The sequence below is a fragment of the Musa acuminata genome, chromosome BXJ1-5 (assembly GCF_036884655.1).
Source record: "Musa acuminata AAA Group cultivar baxijiao chromosome BXJ1-5, Cavendish_Baxijiao_AAA, whole genome shotgun sequence".
NCBI classification, from domain to species: domain Eukaryota; kingdom Viridiplantae; phylum Streptophyta; class Magnoliopsida; order Zingiberales; family Musaceae; genus Musa; species Musa acuminata.
In genome coordinates, this window is record NC_088331.1 from 43,117,857 (window position 1) to 43,142,064 (window position 24,208).

At 36.2% G+C, this 24,208-nt stretch overlaps 2 protein-coding genes and 2 long non-coding RNA genes across 8 annotated transcripts; 1 reads left to right on the forward strand and 3 right to left on the reverse strand.

The window, feature by feature from the left end:
* Positions 1-51: 51 nt before the first annotated feature.
* On the reverse strand, positions 52-8,012 carry LOC103985560 (uncharacterized). 3 transcript variants are annotated; one of them, XR_671737.3, is made up of 5 exons: positions 7,706-8,012; positions 7,441-7,558; positions 7,216-7,341; positions 3,265-3,303; positions 52-1,234 (listed from the first exon to the last, which is right to left on the reverse strand). It is a non-coding gene; the product is annotated as an uncharacterized LOC103985560 (long non-coding RNA). The 3 variants fall into 3 exon arrangements; XR_010513609.1 differs by lacking the exons at positions 52-1,234; positions 3,265-3,303 and adding an exon at positions 3,310-6,457; XR_010513608.1 differs by lacking the exons at positions 52-1,234; positions 3,265-3,303 and adding an exon at positions 3,310-6,283 and having other exon boundaries at positions 6,365-7,341.
* A 1,918-nt stretch (positions 8,013-9,930) lies between these two features.
* On the reverse strand, positions 9,931-14,611 carry LOC135674413 (uncharacterized). The gene is made up of 4 exons (XR_010513614.1): positions 14,481-14,611; positions 13,349-13,428; positions 11,829-13,268; positions 9,931-11,760 (listed from the first exon to the last, which is right to left on the reverse strand). It is a non-coding gene; the product is annotated as an uncharacterized LOC135674413 (long non-coding RNA).
* Positions 12,031-15,940, forward strand: LOC135674408 (probable receptor-like serine/threonine-protein kinase At5g57670). 3 transcript variants are annotated; one of them, XR_010513610.1, is made up of 8 exons: positions 12,031-12,244; positions 12,329-12,583; positions 12,652-12,809; positions 12,879-12,958; positions 13,044-13,185; positions 13,257-13,406; positions 14,092-15,087; positions 15,661-15,940. XR_010513610.1 is itself a non-coding variant. In XM_065184223.1 (8 exons), the coding sequence occupies exons 1-7, from the start codon at positions 12,031-12,033 to the stop codon at positions 14,254-14,256; spliced, it is 1,164 nt and encodes a 387-aa protein (XP_065040295.1). In that variant the 3' UTR covers positions 14,257-14,295; positions 14,382-14,711. The 3 variants fall into 3 exon arrangements, 2 of the variants coding, with proteins under 2 accessions (XP_065040295.1, XP_065040296.1); XM_065184223.1 differs by lacking the exon at positions 15,661-15,940 and having other exon boundaries at positions 14,092-14,295; positions 14,382-14,711; XM_065184224.1 differs by having other exon boundaries at positions 14,092-15,940.
* Positions 15,941-18,893: 2,953 nt separating this feature from the next.
* On the reverse strand, positions 18,894-20,040 carry LOC135674412 (uncharacterized). Its single transcript, XM_065184229.1, has 2 exons — positions 19,906-20,040; positions 18,894-19,826 (listed from the first exon to the last, which is right to left on the reverse strand). The coding sequence occupies exons 1-2, from the start codon at positions 19,984-19,986 to the stop codon at positions 19,299-19,301; spliced, it is 609 nt and encodes a 202-aa protein (XP_065040301.1). The 5' UTR covers positions 19,987-20,040; the 3' UTR covers positions 18,894-19,298.
* Positions 20,041-24,208: the final 4,168 nt, after the last annotated feature.

The following is a 24,208-nucleotide window of genomic DNA, read 5'->3' on the forward strand; positions in this document are numbered from 1 at the left end:
ATCCATCCACCCTGCAAATTCATCTAAAAACTTCCTCTTCTTCGTGAATGATGATCTCAAACATGTAATAGATTTTATTAATCATTTACTGACTAAGTTAACTGACATCTTTGCGTTTAATGAAACAAATGTACATACACGACACCTTAGCATCCACCAGAGCATCCATGATCATGTGGTCAAATCTTTGATCAATGATTGTAGCTCTAGCATCATATGCCATGAGAGGGATATCTCATAATCTGATGAAGAAAAGCTATGCTAGACTAAATCCAAGTTTGACATGCTCAACCCTAAATTATTGTCGGGTAATCGCGCTAAATTAGGTCCAAACAAGGTGAGCAACCTAAGACATGGAAATGACATAGAAAGATAACAAACTCAAGCTTGTTCTTGGGGTCCAACAAACAATGACTCTGCATCAATGTCTTCCTGTATCACCTGCTTGGACCCTCGTTTATCAGTAACAAGAAGACTGTGCCTTGTCCTTCCTTGGCACACTGAAAACTCATATATGTCAACTCAGGAGGTGAGGAGTGTCTTCCTGTGGTACTATTGCTTGACTTGATTGGCTTTGCATGAGAGAGAAGCCAATAATTCTATCCACATGCAGCCAGAGTGAGATAACCTGGCCTCATGTCTGTTTTACCTCCTGCCTTTCCTCATCCCTCACCACTGTCACTTGCATGGCCAGTTGCAGCCTCTATTTATACCCTCCTCCCTGCCTTCCCTTCCTCTCATCACTGTCCTCTGCATGACCAGGTCCTCAGCGATGAGAAGGGCTTCACCTCGTGCAAGAAGGGGAAGTAGAGGAATGGTGTCCCTGAGAGAGAGGAAGCCCCTGCAGCATCTGGAGCTCAGGAAGCTTAGGAAGCTAAAGAAGGTTGTGCCTGGTTGCAGGAGTGTTGGGTTGCAGGCATTGCTTCAGAGGACTGCTGACTATATTTCATTTCTGAAGCTGAAGGCCACTGTTCTCAAGAAGATTCTGAGCCACCATGGTGTGTGACAATGTGTTCTCTTTCATCTGCAAAACAACCACCCCCATGTTAGCTGGAAAGTGAGTTTTTGTACTCTTCTGTATGTCCTACCCATTATGTTGTGTTTCTTCCTGTGAGTTTCAGCAAATCCATCATGTCCTCTTGGGTTATCATTGTGAAATGATTCAACCTGTTATTGTAGGAAAATGATCATTGAATCCTTTGCTTCGGTGGCCATGTTTCTCTTCATCTGCCATCTGCTTGAAGGTTTTAAGATGAAATTAAGCTATATGGTGTTTCATCACAAAAGTTTGAATTGATGATACGCATCCATCCTAACTATCAATAAATAGTGTAATCTCATTCAATAACAATGTCGACAACAGTACATCATGGGATTTTTATTTACATGAAGAATTTCAAACAGAGCACCAGTTTCTCACTTTATTGTACTTACTACTAATGTTCATTATGGATGCAAAGTGACACTCCAATTTTGAATTAGGAACCAGATAAATCATGAAAAAATTTAATGAATATTAATTATGGTTAGATGTCTTCTGTAGTCTCCTCAGTTCCTTTTATGTATAAAAAACATACATCAGAATAAACATGAATATAAATTTCTCCCATGATGGATTCCATTCAGCTACATTGGTAAGAATATTGAGTATTTTCCACTAAGAGAATTGTCATATATCTGGAAATAGTTTGGATTCTATTATATGAATCTATTGTGATGTCTCTTCCAAGAATGCATGTAATTTGGAGCTACTGACAGAACACTATTCACCTGCCTTGCGTCCTGCAGCTAAGACAGTCTTAAGGAATAAACCCTGATGGACTGATAGTCACATCATGTTGTAGTGTGGCCATGCAGAAAACTTAGGTGCTATAACCTAAGCAGTCAGGCATTAGAATGTTAGGAATTGATGCAGCAATAGATCAAACTCATCTTGTGTAAATCCCAAGAAAACGAGGAATCACTATCCAGATATCATCAAGATATTTTGGTGAGATAAAATAAGTTGCTGATTCAATATTGATTAACAATTTAATTTCCTTTTTTACCTTATTTAGGATCCACACATTACAACAGAATCATGAAAATGGCAATAATATGAACTAACAAAGTCATTTCATCTTTTTCTTCTCTAGTTGCTGAACAAAGTCTAAAGATAAAACTGACTGTAAAATATGCTTCAAGTCCCATCTTTCTTTTAAAGGGATTGACAGCACAATATCAACAATGGAAATTTAAGAAGAAACTAAACTTGGGATCATCATAGATCATGTTCTTGGCTGCATGCCATTGATTTGACAAATGGAGCCCATCCATGTGTTGTGGTAATGCCTCCAAATGATCAAGCCCATTGGTGTAAATTACCATGGACAATGTATTGACACTCTCATGACCCTTCATACATTAGTCCATCTCCAGTCTACTCACTCCACCAATCATGAAGTGTGCTCCATACCTTCATGGATTGATGAATATGATGAGGCTAAACTAAACGACATATATTATCGACTGGTGAAGACAGAACTCCAAGATTTAGATATAAACAATCATAATACTCGCCAACTAGTTAATCGGGTAAGTGGAAGAATGATATAATGGACTGCATTACGTGTGATCAGTAATCCTATCGTCTAAATCTAATTCAGAGTCAACCATCTCCAACCAATTTGCTACTTGTCTTTTTCCTCGTGATCATACCGTAAATCCATGGGAATGAATTGGAGAGAAGAAAACGATCGCTGTTCTATATCACAGTAGATCCGCTGCTCCATGTCACACTTACTGAGTCACGAGTAAAGTCATGAACTAAGGGTGCACATCCAGGGACACCAGGATAGGTCTGGGGGCAGTGCGCTTCCACATCCTCCAGACATGACGCATGTTCAAAAAAGGTCTGTCATTCAATGATCCTAAAGACCATAGTAGTGTTATGTAACTAAATGTGTCGGCTATGAGCTATTTCAACATAACTTGGATGAACCTAGTCACATATATGTCAGATAGGAAATAAATAAATTTTAATGCTTCATCTATCACTGTAAAATTTAAAAATACATATAAATTTTACATCTGTGCAGCCATATAATAATAAATCAAATAGAAATGCACAGAGAAACTACATACACAAAATCATATTATCAAATAACCAACCAACAAAAGACATTGTTTAGCACCAAGAGAATAAGAATTAAACAATTCACCTATATCTATTATCTCTACAAATAAATTCATAAATGGAGAAAAAGATAAATGAAAAGTACTTACAGAAATCTTCAGTGAGGCAATGTTCCTTATTAGACTTATCTGCAATAATATAAGAATACAATACGTGGGGAAGGACAGCAGTATTCAAATAAAATCTGATACTGTAAAGTATAGCTAGACAAGGGTGCATCCACAGCACAAGAAATGCTTATTACTCTGATGGTTAAAGACGAAAACATGAGAAGGAGAATATGGCAATGACAATGGTAAGGCATAGGTTAAGGATCCTCTTGTCCCTGCTACAAAGATTAATTGGGTCATTTCAAGTACCATCTACACTATATTCCTTTCTCTCAAAACCACATGATAGTGATAGAAGGAACAGTTCGACATCTTGTCACCCATGTTTCTCGGATCTTGCCAATCTAACTTTGCCACCATTACATGTAAGGAGAAAAGAGGATGAACTCCCTCAAGCAGAAAGAAACAGCTTGACTTAATTTTCACTTTCCACTAGTTTTCCTATGTTCCAAAAGAAAACCTTTCTAGGTTTGTTTATCATAGCCCACAGCACAGCTTATTTCATGCAATCACAGTCACATGAACAATCACAGATCATGAAACTGGATACTAACACCACAGATATCAAAGTTTATCTGGTATAAATTGGTAGATTGTGGTGGTGGGCCTAATACACCATGTGCTTGCATGTGGAGTGTCCATTGAACCAACAAATGAAACTAGAAGTACTTGACTATTAAATAGACAGGTAATACTAAACCAATCTTCCCACAACCAGAAATAAAGACATCTCCTACGGAAGTAAAAGCACATGTAACTTTCCCCATCTATGAGCTCATCACATGAAGTCCTCATCAACAAAAAGTAACTCAAAAGTCATAAAAAATTCATGTCAAATTCCAACTTTCCAATTTGTAACAATTAGTTCCTAAAACTTACAAAGTTGTTGCAGTCAAGTTCTATCATTAGATTACTTGACAAAATGATATAGTGTATGATGAGGAACTATTAGAAGGATAAATAGCAATCAAAAGAACAAAAGAGCTTAATTGCATCTTGTAAGAAAAAGAAAGGAGAAACGCAAAAATCAGTTCTCTTCTCCTCCACACTCACTGTCAAATAAACATCATCGGTGGATGTAAGACATGCAATTATACTAAGTAACTCAATATGATGTGCATGACAAGGTCCAAAAGAGGAGATCACAAGAAGTTTGCTATCTTTACTGTCAGGACATATTAGCAGGTAGATGTTGAGAGGACAGGAATGTGATAGATCAGATCAGAGTCTCTTATTTTCTTCTTTCCAATATTCTATTTTTAAATACTAAAGAACCACAGGAACTTCATATTACTTGTGTCGATGTCATGTCCAGGTTGCACTTGCCACTCAATTAATACTTTTTTTGACACATGTCAACTATTTCAAATCCTGCTAAAATTCTCATACCATCAACACTTATTTATATAAATGTATCATGTATATGTAGGATGCTTATATCATCTTTTATAAGGCTTTAGACATGTTGGATATTGTCAATATATGTAATTTGGATTTGATTTGCTCCTTATTTTTTTGTATATGTTTTAGAATTTGTTAACATTTGCTAGCCACATAAATTGTTGCCATACTTATCATAATTTTTGTATATGATAATCATAGATCATATATATGTTAACTATTTCAAATCCTGCTAAAATTCTCATACCATCAACACTTATTTATATAAATGTATCATGTATATGTAGGATGCTTATATCATCTTTTATAAGGCTTTAGACATGTTGGATATTGTCAATATATGTAATTTGGATTTGATTTGCTCCTTATTTTTTTGCATATGTTTTAGAATTTTTTAACATTTGCTAGCCACATAAATTGTTGCCATATTTATCATAATTTTTGTATATGATAATCATAGATCATATATATTATATAAAGCATAAAAAAATAAATAACATATGGGGAAAATATATTTATTAATCACTGGATCCCTTTTAGGCTACATCCAACTTCTATCATTTGGTGTGAAATGTATAAAAATCATACCATGTTTGTGTCTCATATCGATGTTCATACCTCATAGTTGACAAACATAGAAGCAAAAAGAGGAAATCTTCCTTCCATTTCTTTTTTTCTCCTTAGTTTTCTCATTTTAATCTTTTTTTACTCAGCATAAACATTCTTGTCATTGGTTAAAATATATGCAATCATGTGGAGTATTTTATCAAGTGTTCTTGATGAAGTGTAATAGAGAATGATAGTGAAAACTAACATCTGTGGAAGTTTATATTACTGATACTAAAAAATGGAATTTGAACTTTCAAAACCAACTAGATATTGCAGTGGTCACAATTGAGAACCACACATAAAAATCACCTATTCCAAATATAAAGCATATGTTAAAAAAGTCCATCAAAGCCATGATAATGCTATTTCGGAGGACCAACTTCAAAACCTTCTTAAGTTTCTATAATGGTTAATTTCCATTTTATCTCCATTTTTGTTAAGTTCCTTGCATTTTTGTTCCATTTAAAAACCATGCAAGACTCAAACTCAGCCAAGCATGTCTTACTATGATGATGTTATTAGGATTAAAAAAGTTCTTACTGCATCAAGTGTATGTGCTCTTCAGAGTGAAGACATAACTTGTGGCTTTTATTACGGACAGAATAATGGTTGGTTGTCCACTTGTTCCAAAAGCTTAAACAGTCCAACATTGTAGTGAGTTCACATGTCCAAGTCGGCAGAAGGACTAATGGGCTTTGCACATGAGAAAGGCACACACTGGAAAATTGATGAAATTTTCCTACATACTCATATTCAGTAAAGCATCAGATCAGAGACTACTAAAAATTGGAGAAAAGAAGACTCGACAGGATCCGAGTACATTACAGTACAACGAGAAAATGATTGCTTGGTTACCACTTACAATGCTCAAAATATTAGGAATGATTCAAACATAATGAAAGAGCTGTAATAATTTTCATAGTCTTCCCAGATATATAGAAAATTGAAAGGCTGCCACCATCACCCTCTCTTAATGCAGAATTGAAACCTTGTGAACAAAATCATAGTGAAATAGCATGAGAAATCAATTAAGCACATTTTTAAATGGAATTTCAAAGAGTATTACTACCATTCTTACTGTCAGCATTGTTGTAATTGCTCACTTGTGATTTTGAGATAAACAGTGCTCTCCATAGCCAAACTCGCCTCACCCTCTCTACTTCTATACAAATCCATCTCAGTCAAAGTCAGAGTGGTGCCCCATAATTTCATCAGCTAAAATTGCAACTAGGATGAAATTCTTACCTATTCGGTGTGCAATTAGATAAGGAAAAGTGAGGATCCAAATCTGGCTTAAATCACCCAATCTGACTTCCTTGTAACAAAAAAATCTTGATCCATGCTTAAATCTATCACCGATAAAACCTTCTATCTAGTAACTTTATCCAATAGAATTGACCCAAGAATTTCAATTTCTGTAAATTTTCATAACATCTACACCAATAAATTATTGTTAACCAGAATTGGTGCTTGTCACCTGTTATTTAAAAAGACTTATTTATTATCAGCTACTAGCCTAATAGTCCATATCAGAAAGATAAAATCTTAAATTAACAAACATTTTCTTTTACACACAATGAATATTACCCTTGCCAATCCATATATAAAGCAATTATCGATCAAGTAAATATATCAGAATTATAGTCAAGTTAGCAAAACAGCATTCAACAAATTCATCAATCTAAATAATCATAGATGTAAATGAAACAAGAACACCAATCCTAAATAACCACCACTGATTCACATGCTAGTATAGGCATAAAAAGAGTATTGTCCACATACAGCACAATGATAAAGTTTACAAATAAAGTTTAGTATTTGGTTTGCAGATACAGCAACAAGAAGGGCACAAACACAAACAAGACCAGATGATACAACAGAATCTCACCAAGTAACCATTAGTAAGAAATATATACTCACCAGTGCTCATCATCAGTAGCAGGCGCCTGCAGTGTCATTTTGAAATTAGCCACTGCAAATGCACTACAGATATCCCTTTGTCTGTACACCGTAAAGAAGCAATCTTACCATCTCAGCACACTGCATCTTATTAAATAAACCCAATAATAAAAAAGTCAGAACTTACAGAAAGAATAGTGTGATAAAGGGTATTTATTATTCATGGATAATTTATATCTGACCAACCTTGAATTCCTCTGATAACTCCGAAAAGAAGATTAATACCTCACTTTTCTCATTCCGTCGATTTCATACCGAATCTCGCAGGGCAGCCCATTCTGTTTGTTATGACAATAGCTACGATCTAATCCCAAAGAAAAAGAGAGAAATATAATCCAAACCCATCAAAATACAACCTTTTCGATCATTCAAAACTATGCAGCCTTCTCTGAAAGCATCGAAATCACGTTTTGACAACGAATGCCAGAAGGGAAGAAGAGAAAGATCAAACCTCTGGAGGAAGGAGAGGGGGAAGCAGACGAAGGCAACGAATCAGGGGGCAGCGGGTCGAGGACAGCAGCGTAAATGTAGCAATCGGACGCGGGATAATCCACCACGACCTGGGCGAAACCCCTTCTCCTTCGCCGCTTCGTAGGCTTCCTTCGGATTCTAAGCTTCCGGTTCATTCCTTCCTCTTTACCGAACTACTACTCTTCTTCGGTTCTTCCTCGCGATCTCTGGAACCCTAGATTGGGAGAACGGGTTCGAGCAGCACGGAAGAGGAGAGAAGTGGCGAAGGCTCTCCTTCCACGAACGGATTCGGCGAAACCCGTATATATATATATATATATATATATATATATATTTTAATGATTTTGATCATCAACCCATATATTTTATGATTTAATCATATCTAAAATAATCTATATATTTTTAAAAATATAATATTTAATATTTAAATTAACAAATATTAAAATTGACTCATAATAAATAATTAATATAATAATATATATAATTTAAGTTTTAAAAAAATTGAGACTTCCATCAATAGCGATACGAGACATACGTGTAAGCGATCACCAGCAATAACACTAAGTCACTATTGCCTAGGAAGGTATCTTACACAACCTCTCATATGCCGAGTTTAGGAGCTTTTAGTCTTACCTTAAGTGGTTGTATATCAACTAGTTCGATGCTAAACACGCAGTGATTTGATCTCTCTTCTTCCTCCTAGGCATCTTCATCCCTGTCACCTCTCACTTCGTCCTCTTTTGTGCCCTCGCTAGCTATGCTAATGACGTAGTGCTCTAAGTCTCTCTCACATTTACCTTCAATCTCTCTTACCTTTATCTCTTCACAAGAAAGATAACTTATATATATATATAGTCATATGGAACAACGATTATTCTGTACGTTTGGAAGCATATTTCTGCGTTAAGGGCCAATGCATAATTCACTGGATAATTTATTTATTATTATATTTAATGTAGATACTGTATTATAAATACTCAAACATTAATAATATCATAGAAAAGTATTAATATTTCCACATTTATGAGATGTTAATGAATTTTTTAAATATCTTAAAATACCCTATGAGATATGATATTCTTTAAAACTATAGGATTACCACTATATAATAAAATTTCTAATCCTCATTTCTTATCTCATCATTTTGATTCACCATCTCTACTCATTTATTTTACATTGTAAAATTATTTTATATTTATTTATATAATATAATTTTATCTATCATACATATGGACCATACAAAATCTTTTGGAAGATTATACACATTTATTTGTTTATTTTAATTATTTAAATTATATATATATATAATATTAATATTAAATGGATAAATTTGTCACATAAATTTAATGGATTTTTGAAATATGTTTTTTTCTTCAAACAATATTTACATTAATACATATTTAAAATATATTTTTATCTATTATTTATCAATACTTCAAAGTATTCTACAACTGTACATTCAGTTAAACCGCCTTCATCAAAATACACTCAAATCTTTATAACCCATTCAAAATCATAACATTATTTATTTTGAATTTATTTTTGTCAAAAGAAAGATGGTATTATGATATAAAGCACAAATTATAATGGCCAAAGATGGACTACAAAACTTGAGCCTGTTTACAAATTAAGACTCTTTTTTTTATAAAGAACAACTAATAGAAAATGAAAACAGAAACTTAAATATTATCATCCATAGTGTTAAATATTAACACTAAGTTTATTTTATTTCTTGTGTTGATTTTTGGGTTCTGACTAATCCAGAATGATAAAATCACATATATGACCCTCAAAAGTTAGTGATTTTTCTTTTTATTCATGTAAATTATTAAAATAAAATTTGTATTAAATAAAATTTGTTAAAATTAACTACGATTAGAAGTGGTTAACTTGAGTTTTCTGGTGTGTGTATATATATATATATATATATGTGTGTGTATATATGTATATACCTATATATATACATATATATATATACATATACATATACATTTATATATACATATACATGTATACATGTATACATGTATGTATATACATACATACATGTATATGTATATATAAATATACATACATATATACATACATACATACATGCATATAATATATATAAATGATTGAATGAGTAGCACATAAAATTGATCCATTTATTGAGTTAGCAGAATACAATTGGTAAGAAGAGGATTCATTGAATCAAAAATTTAATATAGATTGATTGAAGACATCATAACTCCCAAGACCAAGACTTTGTATCTGCACAAAAAACGACACATGTAGCTGCAATCAAATCAAAGACAATTAGTTTAAACATTCTTCAACTATCCTTTTCTAAATATTTCTGAGTATTGATCAATGCCACACTTCATAGAATTGTCTTGTTTCCTCCAATCATATCTCATGATAGTTGTAGACATGACACTGACATTTCTACCACTTCTCTGACTCACAATCAGCAACTGTGACATTTTTGTATTCTCTTGAAAAGGTCTTAAAAGTATCATCTGTTTGTCAACATAGTGATTCATAATGATGGAGGTGTTTTAGGTGTAAAGAATGAAGCTAATTTGTGTAGAGACAACAAAGTTTTATCTCAACATGGCCCCCCCAATCAGTATTACTCATAGTATCATAAAATGATTCAAGCAATCCAAGTCTTGAAGACAACTAAAATGGATCATTTCTTGAACAAAAAACTCCATTGATCAAACTGTCCTTTCTTTGTAGCTGTTCTGTTCACAGGGCAGCAGTGTTTCTCACATTTGTTTTTAGGAACACGTAGATCTCATATATATATGATCAAATAAATAAAATATATCTGACCAAATAAAAGAGTGTGTGATTCAGTGAGTACTTATACTCTTGAAATATTAAATTAAACTTTACGATTAGATAAAAATATGATATATGATTAAAAGTCTTAGTTTTAATTGCAATTAAACTCTTGGCTTCACTCCTATATAAACAGGGGGTAATGTAATGAATTGATTATTCAAGAGAGAAAAAGATAAATAAAGATATTAATGTATAAATAAGAGAGGTTGATAGACATTAGGTTTGAGATATTAAGAGATTGTAAGTGATTAATATGAATAAAAAATCTTAGTTATCAGTGTCTTATATCTTCTCCTCCGTCATCCCTTCTATATGTTTTGTTGAAGCCCATCCTATATTTCCGTAAAATTGTTCAACATGTACACAATGTAAAATTGTTAAATCTAATGAGATTTTTATGCTGGCATTGTTTATTGTGCTAATTAAACAGGATGAGTTCTCCTTCATGGGCCAAGACAAGAGCTAAGTTGTCTCCTTGTTAGGATGATATGATATGCTAAGTATCCTACTGCTAGTAGGGCTCTGCTCTACATATGGCTCAGTTGCTACTTGTATGAGCTAAGAGAAACTTGCAGACAATCAAATTGCATACAAGATTAACCATCAAAGACTACTATTAACACTTCTCTTAAAGAAAGAAAGACTGGTAGATGAAGTTACTTAATTCATACCCATAGTAATCCATCATTTGTTTAGAGTAATGTCTCTTCAAATACCAAATACAAAGCATCATAATAAGATGCCTCCTCTGTTTCTGAGTGATTTGGTTTGTCAGGTGGTAAAGATGTTGTGAAGTGAGAGGCTGAGTTGGGTCCATGAAAGAGACTAAAGGTGCAAGAAATATTATTTGAAATATGTGTGAAAGAAATAATAAATTAAAAAAAATTAGACATGCAAAATTCACTTTTGTATTTTCAAACCTTGAAACATTATTTAATTTTTTTAATGTAAAACATTATCCTAGTGATGATTATCTAATTCACTTGTCTTAAGTGGAAGGTTTGAACTCTCATTATATATATTTTCATCTAAAACATTGATCTTGTGATTATATAATAGACCTAATTATCAATTTTTAACAAATCTAAACCTCATCCGATAAATTTCATACCTAGAACATACCTTGGTGTTAGAGTGGTATAACATGTCAATTAGCCTAGTAGATAAAGATTTCAAGTCATTGATAGCATGATCTTTAAATCCCTGTAAAACAATAAAACAAAAATCATTGTTAAAAAGAAAAAAAAAAAGGAAAATTCTGTTTTGTATACCTTAGAAAAGCGACGCATCTCCTCATTAAAGCCTCTGTATCTCCTTCCAACCATCCCACCTTCATTGCCCATTTGATTTGGATCATTTTGGTCTTCTCCTCTCCTCCTTTTCCTTCTCTGTATTCCACCTATGCTTACAAGCCAATAGGTGGTGTGTGAGGCTCTCTCTTCTTTGGCCTGACAGGGTAACCGAGGAGAAAGAATGAGACAGTTGTACGCAAAAAGTAGAAACCTCAAGCGCTTCCTCTTTGTTGCTATCGGAAAGAGGAGGAACAGCAGCGGAGAAGATGATAACACCGAGGATAAAGCCTTCTCTGTTAAACAGATCAACGAGATGGAGATTTCACATCTGAGACCGAGCTGGAGATGCTTCTCTTACGAAGAAATCGTCGAAGCAACTGATGGCTTCCACAAAGGTCTGTTTTTTCTGGGATTCGAGCTCAGTTTCTTTGGGATTTGGTCCTCAAAATCTGGTCTTGGTGGATTCTGGATCGGTGCAGACAATTTAGTGGGCAGGGGCGGCTACGCGGAGGTGTACAGGGGAGTGACGGAGGACGGCGGAGCGATCGCGGTGAAGAGGCTGACCAGAGCTTCCTCGGACGAGCAGAGGGAGAAGGACTTCTTGACGGAGCTCGGAGCTGTCGGCCACGTTCGGCATCCCAACGTCTCCGCTCTCCTCGGCTGCTGCGTCGACGGCGGCCTCCATTTGGTCTTCGAATTCTACCCTCGCGGCTCCGTCTCCTCCAATCTCCACGGTAGAACCATCGACACCCAATCAATTGCAGCGAAGCCCACTCAAAACTCGATCTTTTCTGTGTTGCAGATACGAATTCCCCGCCGATAGCTTGGAAGCTGCGCTTCAACATCGCGGTGGGCACCGCCCGGGGGCTTCACTACCTGCACAAGCAGTGCCGGAGAAGGATCATCCACAGGGACATCAAGGCCTCCAACATACTCCTCACAGAAAGCTTCGAAGCACAGGTGAAGTAGCTCCTCCACTGTGAGTTCCTGTGAAAATGGTATCCACTTATCTCCATGACTTTATCTCAGATCTCCGATTTCGGCCTTGCGAGGTGGCTTCCATCCGAGTGGACTCACCGCGCCGTCGCACCGATCGAAGGAACCTTTGGGTATGAGCATTACACCATCATCATCACTCTCAGAACCGAAGACACCGCCAGCAGCAGCAGGTAACGGAGCTTGTGACGTCGACAGGTGCTTGGCGCCGGAGTACTTCATGCACGGGATCGTGGACGAGAAGACCGACGTCTTCGCGTTTGGTGTCTTCCTGCTGGAGATCGTAACAGGGAGGAAGCCTGTGGATGGTTGTCACAGGAACTTGCTTTGCTGGATAAACGTAGACATTCCTCACGATTCCTTTCCTGATGTTGCAACTCAATAGTAATCCTTCCACTGACATCTTTCCAGGCTCGATCGTACCTAAATAATGGGATCATAGATAAGCTGGTCGATCCAAGATTAGGGGAGGAGTATGACATGGGGCAGCTCAAAAGACTCACCTTTGCGGCTTCTCTCTGTACCAGACCAACAGCAACATTGCGCCCTTCCATGACTGAGGTAATTTGCTGTTAGAATTCAGCTGCCAATTGCCTTCTGCAGTCAGTGTCTTGTGAAGTAGAGATGATAATGAACAAGTACGATAAGAGTTTAAGCATTGACAGGAATTATAATGCTGAGCAAACATTAAGGAAACTATAAATTATGCTGCTTTTGGATGCCGCAAACCTTTCTGTTGTCTTCTATGGCCTAAAATTCTGCATTGTTGAAGTCAAACTTGCAGAAAACACTTGTGTCAGCAGTGAGATCAGTTAGTAATACATTGTTTTCATTTGCAGAATTCTTAGTATTTTATTTGGGTCTTCCATGAAGCATACATAATTACCAAGTTATGAATAGAACAGGCTAGGAGAAAGAAATGAACCTTCACTATTCTGTAGATTGGCATATCTACATATTTATACCAGGGTTTAGTGCCGAATTGGAAGGAAAAATGACTTGAATGAACTTGTAAGAACTAGAATGAACTTGATCTTTTCTGACACAGAGTTCAGCATTTAGGTTGTCATGTTAGAGAGAGAAGGATCTCTCAGTCCTTCGTCATGACTCGTGTTATGATAGAATAGTTCTTATGGACACTGCTACTACTGAACTAGAACAAGCTAACACAATGCATACATCGATCGATGTGGCCAAATACTAGTAGTAATGTTCATTATTCCTAAAATTATTTTGATGTCTACAGGTTGTGGAATTACTAGAGGGCGGCGAGATCACGCAAGAACAATGGAAGATGCTGGAGGAGGAAGAAGAAGAGTTTTGGGGGTTCGATGACCTTGACGACGATGACAACAGATGCAGTACTCCCTCAACATCATCAACTGGCAACTCTCAGCCACAGTTTGTGTAGATGATCTTGATTGTCTTGGGATGAGAAGTATAGTATAATGTATACAACCAATAGATAGCATGCTGGTATATGTTGATATGGTAGGTCAATGCCGTCTCAACCAAACTATTTCCCTTGATCTCAAGATGTGGCACACGGTAGGGAAGCAAGCACATGCACAGCAGTTGGGAGAAGCAATCAAAGCCATCCAAGCTTGAATCGAAATCATCGAAGGTCAGGAGAACCTGAAAAAGGTACCGTCGGCGATCGTCCCTGAAGTACCCGGCGAGAACCCCGAAGCCTTCGCATCCGCCTTCCTCGAACTGCTTCGGCGGCACCACCGAAGACTTCACGGGCAAAAGAGCCGCGGGCCTGCGAGGCCGTCCATTCACGGGCACAAGTGGGCCCTCCTCGTCGATTTATGTTCTACGACAACTTCGCCAATAATCATTCTCTACCTTACTATTTATTGTATATTATTATGTGGGTCCCACACATTTTGGAATGAGCTCTTCGGGTAAAACAGGGGGTCAGGTACGTCGAGGGTATTCGTGGTAACGGGTTACCCGTTGCCGTGCGCACTTGCAAGTCACCTGCAGTCTAACCGTCTCTCTACTAGTGGATCTCGGCTCCCTCTGTCCCGGCCTCGCCGTCCTCCATGGCGTCGCTACTTAGATCGGCCGGTGTGGGCGGACCGGGCGGTAATATCCTGCGCATCCGGTGCCGCTCCCCGCCGTCTCTCCGTCCTACTCTTCCTCCTCCCGTTCGGATCGGAAGCCCTAGGAAGCGCGTCCTTTTCTTCCGCCTCATCCTCTGATTACTCCTCGGACGGAGACCTCGGTTCTTGCTCTGGTTTGTTTCTTTTCGTTCTGATGTTGGCTGCTTTAAAAGTAAGGATAGTTTTCTACGGAAGAGTGCCAATTGAGTTCCTCGATACTTTGGAGCTCATATAGCGTGAAGTTCGATTAGGGTATCTGGAAAGAGAGAAGAATGTAGGGTAACCAACTCTTTCTCCCGATATTAACCAAGTATAAATATACCTATTAATGACACCTCGGCTTAGTCCTACATCGATGTAGGAGGGATAGAATGGGTTGATAATCATTAACCTAGGTTTTAGCATTTTGGATCATTGTTTCAAGCCTATTAAGTTAATGGGTCACGTATATTATCGAGCCTGGTTGTGACATACACAGTACTAAGATTGGAATGGCATTCTTAACTTTTTCAGTGACTGTCTCTCACCGATAGCTTACATAAACAAGTGTCTATATTATGAAATTTTGAGGCCATGGAAGATCTGAATCAACTGTTATCCTCTAACTCAATGTGGGATACTGAGGTGTAAAGAAAGACTTTTGTTTTTATAGAAGTCTCAACTGCTCCAGAACTATGATTTGTTGATGTTTCGGTCTAATTTTGCAGGTGATGAGGAGGCCTTTGATGCACCTAAAGCGCTTCATAAAATGAATAAAGTAAATTCATGATTATGTATATCCCATCCAAAGTTGATTTTTGTAGCTTTTATTGTCTTTTGTTTTGGATCCATGGTTTTGGTGTTGATTTGTTATTATGTTTGTTTTTATGTGCTTTATTTGCTTTGTCACATTTTGTGTCCATGACATTGTATAAGTCATTATTTTCTCTTGATTTATGTGTGTGGATTTCTGTAAGAAATGAAACTAGCAAAATCTTTGATTTGTCATTTTCATCACTCAACTATATTATGGATGGGTTTGCTTTTAAATTATTAGTGGTGTTATATTGTAATAGGCTTCTAATGCTATTTTTTATGTTATCAACTGAGATACATATGAAGCTAGAGTTTTTGGATGATTTCTTTTTAATCCAGGAATCTCTGGTTAAATTAAGCTGCAAGATGTTGAAAAGGAATTCTCTTCCTATATGATCAGGAAGGAAAGAAACCAGAGTTACTGGGTGACTGCATCGAGGAATTGAAAGCCATAGTTCAACTAAGTGAATCCAAACTCACTATTGAGAAGTTGCTAATGCAGGAGACTTTCTTGAGGTAGTTGAATTTTTTTTCCATTTCCTTTTGTTTTATTAATTAGAGACTCTGCAGCATCTTTGGAATCTTCTTTTGACATAAAGATTCTACAATCATAGGTTTGAAGTGCAACATTTGTATCTCAAAGTTGATCTTTTCAGTTTTCTAAGAAATGCATGCAGGTTTTCTTTGAGTGTGACTAATCAAGCTAGTGAATGAGAATACTTCATATAAGCATTTTGAACAGAGTGGACACGGCTGTAGAAGCATGTCATCTTTTGATGGTCAGATTTGTTGAACTTAATTGGTCTTTCAAAATTTATTTCATGGATCTTATTTCTCCGGGAACTGAGTGTGTTTTTAAGCCTCGCCTACTGTGTGGTCCATTATGAAATTGAACATCATTGTCACAAACTTCTTTGCCATGATTTAACCAATAAAGCACATTTTAACAAAATCTATTTTTACCATCTATTTTACCAATAAAGCACATTTTAGTCATTCTTAACCAGTGAAGTCTCTTTCATAATAAGAACGCCACTAGACTCAAAACCTATTAAGCCCTAGATAGCACTATGAAAATACACTTGTAGCCTGGGATTTCAATCATACACCAACGTCTTGTGGAATTGAAAACATTCCATTGAACACAATGACTTTTGTATTACACCCTTTGCAAACAAAGTGTCATCTCTTTTAACATTTGTGTTTTTCACCATATTTTGGTTGATGCCTGCTTCTTGTTGAATCTTTTATAAAAACTATCATTAGCTCCTTCATGGTACGTGTGTTGATGGAAGAATTTTTTGACTGTATACAATGATCTGGGAAGGAATCGCTGAGCATGTAATTTTACTAGATGCTGCTTTATATATTCTCACTATTATGTTGGGATGGATTTGTAAATAGGAGGATGCCTTTATAGGAAGTTGTTGTGTTTATATTAATTTTCAGTTGGATCAAAAATAAAAAGTATATTATATAAAATTGAAGATGTGATATCTAGCAGGAAAGCATGAATTGTTATGAAACTGTACCATCTTCCTCTTCTACACATTGTAATTGAAAACGAAACTATATGAGAAATGAATGGATATTCGCTTTCAATAGTAATATGTGTTTTCAAGAGAAAGCATGGATATTAGCTGAGACATCTTTCTACTAGTATACAAATTCTTATGTTTTGTTGGAAGTTTCTTTAGTCAACATGCAGATTCATCTGTCAAGATTTTGGATATTATATTATTATGCTATAATGCAGCTAAGTCTCTTTTTTTTTTGCAGGTTTTCAATAGGAAAATTTTTCTAGAAAAAGCCAGGACAATAGTAGGAGAGTGCACTTGAAGTCAAGGGATAATGTTCAAGACAGCCCTAAGTTTGAAAAGGTTCTTTCACCAAGAAGATTAGCTGGAGCTGAGTCTTCAAAGGTCTCATTAACAGCCTATGAGAGAGATAAAGTTGTTTTAGGAACAAACCACAATTCAAGCAGAAGCTGATTGAGCCTCTTCCTAGTGCTATGTACCACAGGAGGAAAGCTAAGGTAAGAAGATGAAGGGGACGAGGGCCAAAATGACAGGCTATTGGGAGCTTCATCACTGTATGTACTGTGTCATGATGCAGAATTGTACAATTAGATTATTAATTTTTATGCATCAATTATTTGCACATCCATCTTAATTTGGCTAAAAAAACTTTAGCTTATGTCCACAAAAATGTGCTGCTGTCCTTCCTTCTATTTTTGACACCATTTATTATGTTTCCTGATTGTATAAGGAAAGTTTTAAGTTTCACTTGTTGGAATTGATACATTTCTGCTGCCCAGGGTCTATAGTATCCTTCTGTTAAATACCTGCAGTCTTCTTGTACCATTTTCTTAATAGAATTGTTAGTCTGTTCCCTAATTCTTTCATTTTATGTACTTCATTTTTGTACTGATGCATATTAACTTGAATACCAACCCTTGTTATAGCAATTTCTCAGTTTTAGCTAATATTCGTTTTTGCTGCTGCTGTTGGCATATGCACAAACATGCTATGCCCTTGCATTCTGGTTCATATGTATTGTTTAATATCATTTTCAAGATCTGGTGGTTTGTAAATCTATTTTGGAAAATAAAGAAAATAGAACATAGAAAATCTTTATGAAAGTTTCTTGTGTATCCAAAATGCTTGTATCCAGTCCAGCTGAAGGCATCACATAGCTAAAATGATGATCAGAGAACCAAGAGTATCATAAATATAACCTAGAATTCAGCACACATAGTGCTGACATAGGCTTTTCAATGAGGTGTTCTTGATATGCAGCAGGACCAATTTGGTATCTACAAGTAAATATGGGAAAAACAGCAAAATATTATGACAGCCACAGAGAAATCTGAGCAAAATAACACTTTTTTATGCTAAAAGAGGAGCTTTTAGCAACAAAAAAGCTTTTGTTGCTAAAATTAGCACTTAAGCAAGAAAAAGGGTTTGGTCATTGCTAAAATCTTTTTTCTGATGAATTCTAACTTTTTGTGTTATTTATTTGCCGAAGGTCAATGTCATTATAGTTTGCAACTAAAATTGAGGTTATAATTTTGTCATGCAGATAGTTGTTTTCTCTCGGGGGATCAGGTCAAACTGAAATGTTAGCTCCCTGTATGCATGCCTGATGGAATAATATGTGGTATGAGAAGTTATTCATATCCATTTTCTTTTACAATATAAATAATTTGTACTAATATTTTTGTTGAGACCAGCAAGTCCTGGCCAAGAAAAATTCAACCTCAAGACCAAGGAAGAGAAGAGGTTGCTTTTGAAGCCTGATCAATAAATAATGTGAGGTTCAATGTCAAATTCTCTCATTCCTCCAATTAACTGACATCTCGATCAGCAGCCTGCACCAGAGCAAGTGTTGAACCCAGCTGAACTCTTGGAATGCCAATCACAAAGACGTTTTGAGCTCGAGTTTTTGCAAAGATGGTACCAAAGTTTTTCACTCAGGTAATTCTCTACAAAAGCAATCTGCAGATTCCTGATGTTGCATGAAATCTCTGGCTTTGAGCAGCCACCCTGAATCAGAATTTGGATGCAGAAAAATCTGATGGCCTCTTATCTGTTCCACAGGCAATGCCTAATGTCAACTGAATCTCACTCTCATCATCAAGCCATGAGTTATGTGGGCATTTAAGCTTGCTGCTGTTATCCTTCAGCTGTTTCTTAAACATGAGAGCTTGATCTTGGATGGTCCATGCTTCTGTGAAAGTAAATTCTTCAGCAGGCTGTTCAAGATCGAGACCTTTGCTCACTCTACGAGGATCTTCATAGCAGATCATCAGTTCCTTTGCACTCCGACCTGACCAGTTACCAGATGGAAGCATGTATCTGCAATCAGAATTAATGTGATCTGTGAACTGATGTGCATCACTAACACAAGAAGCATGGCAAGTCTCTGAGGTAGATAAACTGATCCAATCTGCTGTGCTTGTATCAGAATTCAGCTTTCTTGAAGTTGCATTGCTGTGGGATTGGAGCTCAAACTTGCTGCTTCCAAGCTCAGCCATAATCATCTTCTGAACTCGATATAGCCGATGAAGTTCATTTATCTGAAACAAATTACTGTGAGGAATCTGATCACTTGTAGTCATTTGATCAGATGAAGCTGCAGCTTGGACAATAGCTTACCTGATGTCTGAAGATCTCTTGATGCTTCATCATGGTATTCCTTACATAGTCCCTATTGTAATGCTCAAGAAATTCCTCCATGAATGAGCAAAGCTGCTTCAGACAACACCAGAGGCCTGCCTTCAGCAATATATTGATGTAGATTCTGTGGCCACTACATTACAGCAGTTCTTGAACACAGATGCCATGCAGTTTTGATCCCATTTCTGAAACAGAAACACTATGCCATCTATCAAATCTTGAATATGATAGGCAAAAGATTTCATGCATGGCAGAAAGAGTCCAAGTAAGACTTTACCAAATATGATTTAAAAAGAAGAAAAGAAAAGAAATCTTACATTTAGAGAAAGCTGTGTATTCCATGGCATACATTCTAAGAAAAAAAAAAAAGAAGAAAAAGAGAGAGCTGTCTACAAACACACAAGCAAGCATGAGATTTATGGCATATAATCTTATTATATTACCTTCCTAGAAACCATGTTGTTATGCAGAATTCTGCTTCACAAGATAGCAAGAGAGAAATTTTCTAGATGAATTAAGAATTTGTTTTTGTTCATTTTACAAAAAGGATCACTCTTCTGTAAGCATTTCTCAAAATACTAATACAAGATTTGAGTGGAATTGAAATTTCAACTGCATTTGGTCACATCTATACAAGATTCCTAGAACAATGATACAAGCTGCACATGAGTCCATGAACTGATTGAACCATAAATGCCCCATGCTCACCTGAATATGAAGAAAAATAGCAAACTGAAACAGTCATAGTAACAAAAGCAAGAACTTTGCACTGGCAATTACCATCTAAATCATATTCTTGGCATTGTCAAAGTTCTAAGTCATAATTTATGTAGAGCTCTGTCCTAAAGAAAACAAGAGCAAAAGAGGGTAAATTTTACATACTGTGAAATGGATATTGTACTACAGAATCACACTCTTCTAATTACTTTAATGGCATACATACATAGCTGGATGATCTGCATGGGTTTTAAGTGATTACCTAACTAAACAAGTGAAAGGAACCGTGCTTCATTTTTCTGTGCATCATAGATTAATGTAAACAATTAAACTGAAGACAATTGGATGATGTGCATGTCCAAATTGTTGAAGCCTCTGCACTTGTTTCAGAAGATGGAATTATGGGATTTATATGGACACCAGGAGAAATTTTTGCAACATGCACTCATAGCTATGTCAATTTTGAACTATACTGCATGCTCCATAGCAGGTAGAGGCCCCCACTGCAGTAATGCAGACAACAGCTTGCTACTTAATATGATCATTGTATTGTCATGATGGGATCCACACACATAAATCTCTGCTGCAGATCTCAGTGCCATGCCTCACAGTGGAGCAGTAGTAAACAACCATGAACATATGTGTGTTACCACCATGAAGGACACCGGGAAAAAGTAACGAAGATTGAAACAAATCAGACATTAAATTCTTTTTTCAGAACAGAACAGCTCAAGTTTCTACAGATCTGACACAAACAATAGGGAACAAGAGAGAGATCTGAATTCCTGAATGAGCTGAAGGATTGAAAAAAGAGAAGAGAAAGAAACATCAGAGATTTTGGAGACTACATACTGTTTAATCTTCATCATCTTGGGTTTTTATATGAATCTTAAACAGAAATAGGTGAACGGCAACAGAACAGTAGAAGAAGGATGGAAGACACACCCTGCAACAGCATCAGCATAGAAATCTGAACCTTGCAGATACCCATATGCATAGAAAGCATTTATAGAGAAGCCAGTGAGGAACAAATCTCTGATGAGCAGAAACAGAGGTAACTATCAAAAATCATGTGTAGAAAACATTATTCATCACCTGAAGGCTTTGACTCCACTGGTTTTTCCATCTGTTGCTCTCATGAACAAAGTAAAAACACCAGAATCATCTTCCCCTTCGGTAGCTCAGAGAAACAAGAAGGTTGTCAACACATGGAGAAAGCTTGAGAGGCTGTGGATGGGAGGCAAGGTGAAGAAGTATTTAGTGAGATCAGATATGGTACTATGTTGTAGCCACAGGAGGACCAACACAGTTTGCAGATCAGAACAAGATATAGAAACAAGTCTCACTCCTTACAAGACATGAAAGATACCTATATTGCTCTGTTAGGCTGATACTCCCCCTAGTCTTTAGCTTCTCTCTCTCTCTCTCTCTCTCAATAAAACCAACCTTTGTCCATGGCTTTTGTCCTTTTAGAAGCCTAAAAATGTTCATCCTCCCATCATTCCTAGTCCTTGGCCCCAAACCTTTGAGTTCATTTTACATTTTCTGTGGAGATTCACTTCCTGGGTGAGAAAAGTTTTGCTTTCATCAGTTAGCCAATGAATGAAGCTGTAAGTACTTGAAAAAGTGTTGGATAATCTGAGGATAAGCACACAAGAGCTGCAAAGATGTGTGATGATGATGTAGCACAAACAGACAAGTGGGTCAATAATAGACATATCAGATAATCTAATACAAACATGACCCAATGTTTCATCTTTCTGTCATTTTTCTCACAACATCATGGTCATTCTTGATTCGAGTAAGGGTGAAAGTGGCTTAGGTAGATAACACCTGATCACATATAGTACTGAAGCTTACATGGATGCAGACATGATTTCATTTCTAAACCATATATGGATGTAGTACATTTCAAAGCAACTCCTCTAAACCATATATTTCATTTCTCTTCCCACAGAGAAGCATTCTTTGACTCATCTCCAGTACAGGAAATCTTATCTTGGAAAGAGTGCTCAAGTTTGAACCTTAGTTTTCCTGCTTTCTCTCCAAAAAGAAGGTAGATTCCTGTCACAGAACAACTGTCATAACACCTCCTTCCATCTCTCTCTCCTATGTAAACAAAGTCAACATTAAGTAAGAAACATCTTTTGTCCTTACCCCACCTGTTAGACTCCAAGCATTGAAAGGAGAGTCAGATGGATCCCAAAAATAAAAAAAGCAATTGAGCTTCCCCAAGAGAAAAGATTAAAATAAAACAAAGCTAGACAACAACAACAACAGCATCATCATGAGGAAATTGGTGCCCATCAGTTTCCTCCACAGGCCAACTCAAGCAAATCTATCCTCTTACACCCTACAAGAAATCCAAAATCTTTGACTAAGTTCTCATCCAGTGAAGGTGGCAACAGCAACAACAACTGGATAACATGAGTCAGGGGGGATGGCTTCTTAGCTTAATGAATCCCCCCATCTCTGCCTGCTCCAATGTTGCAGAAGCTCCAATGTTGCAGACTCTGCCATGGCCAGATGTCCTGCTCTTCTGCCGCTCTGATTGATCTTCCATTCTTGTTCTCCAAAATCTTAGCTAATTTATTACATGTTTTGGTAACATGATATGGGCTGCAAAGGAAATAGATAGAAAGGAATCAGAGTCTTGTTTTGGAGTTTTCTGTTCAAGATGGAGATTGGAAACTAGGTTTTCTCTGTAAGAGAGTTGTGAGGTTTATTAGGATTCCTACTATGGAACTGGAAAAGCTGCTGTGATGGTAAGAATCTACACTCAATCTCTCTCCAATGTGTGACTTCACCCTATGGCATGCAGTCCTTCCATAGCCAACAAAAACTATGTAATATAAATTGGAATGTGGAATTTAAATAAACCAGAACATTTATTGGTTGGTCAACATAAAATAAAAATGAAAAATATCCAATATATGAACTCAAATTAAATAAGGAAAATTATGCAGCAGTCCAATAATTTAAGATTCATTCTCTCTCTCTCTCTCTCTGATATTATATTGAACTTGAAATATTACCAGCTCATTAGAAGCTTATACTAATAGGGTGTAGGATTCCACTCTGTGGCATGCAGTGCATCCAGAGTATAAAAATGATTATGTAACATAATTTAAATGTTTAAATATGTGGAACTTAAATTAACTAAACAGTTATTGGTTGGTCAACATAAAATTCAAAAAAAAAATCAACATGTGAATCTCAAATTAAATAAGGGTAAAATATGCAAAAGACCAACTCTAATTACATATATTATTTTGAACTTCAAACATGCCAACTCATTAGAAGGGTATACTAATCATGAGACACAATTTCAATTTAAAACATGTATAATGTGGCTCGAGAATCCATATTTTTTAATGTGAGAAGAAATTTTAAGAAATCGATTTAAAATATATGATTTATAACATATATAAAATATTAGTTTGATGATAATATATCAAACTTACTTATCAGTATATTGAGAGTTGAAAATCTCATGATATTTTGAAGAAGTTAGATAGATCTTGTCAAATAATCAAAAGGTCAATATGATCTAAAAATTTTGAAA

Coding starts and splice junctions, on each gene's coding strand:
- LOC135674412 (XM_065184229.1), bottom strand. CDS start 19,986: ATGGAGGAATTTCTTGAGCATTACAATAGGGACTATGTAAGGAATACC. Junction 19,827..19,905: donor AAGAGATCTTCAGACATCAG/GTAAGCTATTGT, acceptor AATTTGTTTCAG/ATAAATGAACTTCATCGGCT.
- LOC135674408 (XM_065184224.1), top strand. CDS start 12,031: ATGAGACAGTTGTACGCAAAAAGTAGAAACCTCAAGCGCTTCCTCTTT. Junction 12,584..12,651: donor CGTCTCCTCCAATCTCCACG/GTAGAACCATCG, acceptor TCTGTGTTGCAG/ATACGAATTCCCCGCCGATA. Junction 13,186..13,256: donor ACTTGCTTTGCTGGATAAAC/GTAGACATTCCT, acceptor ACATCTTTCCAG/GCTCGATCGTACCTAAATAA.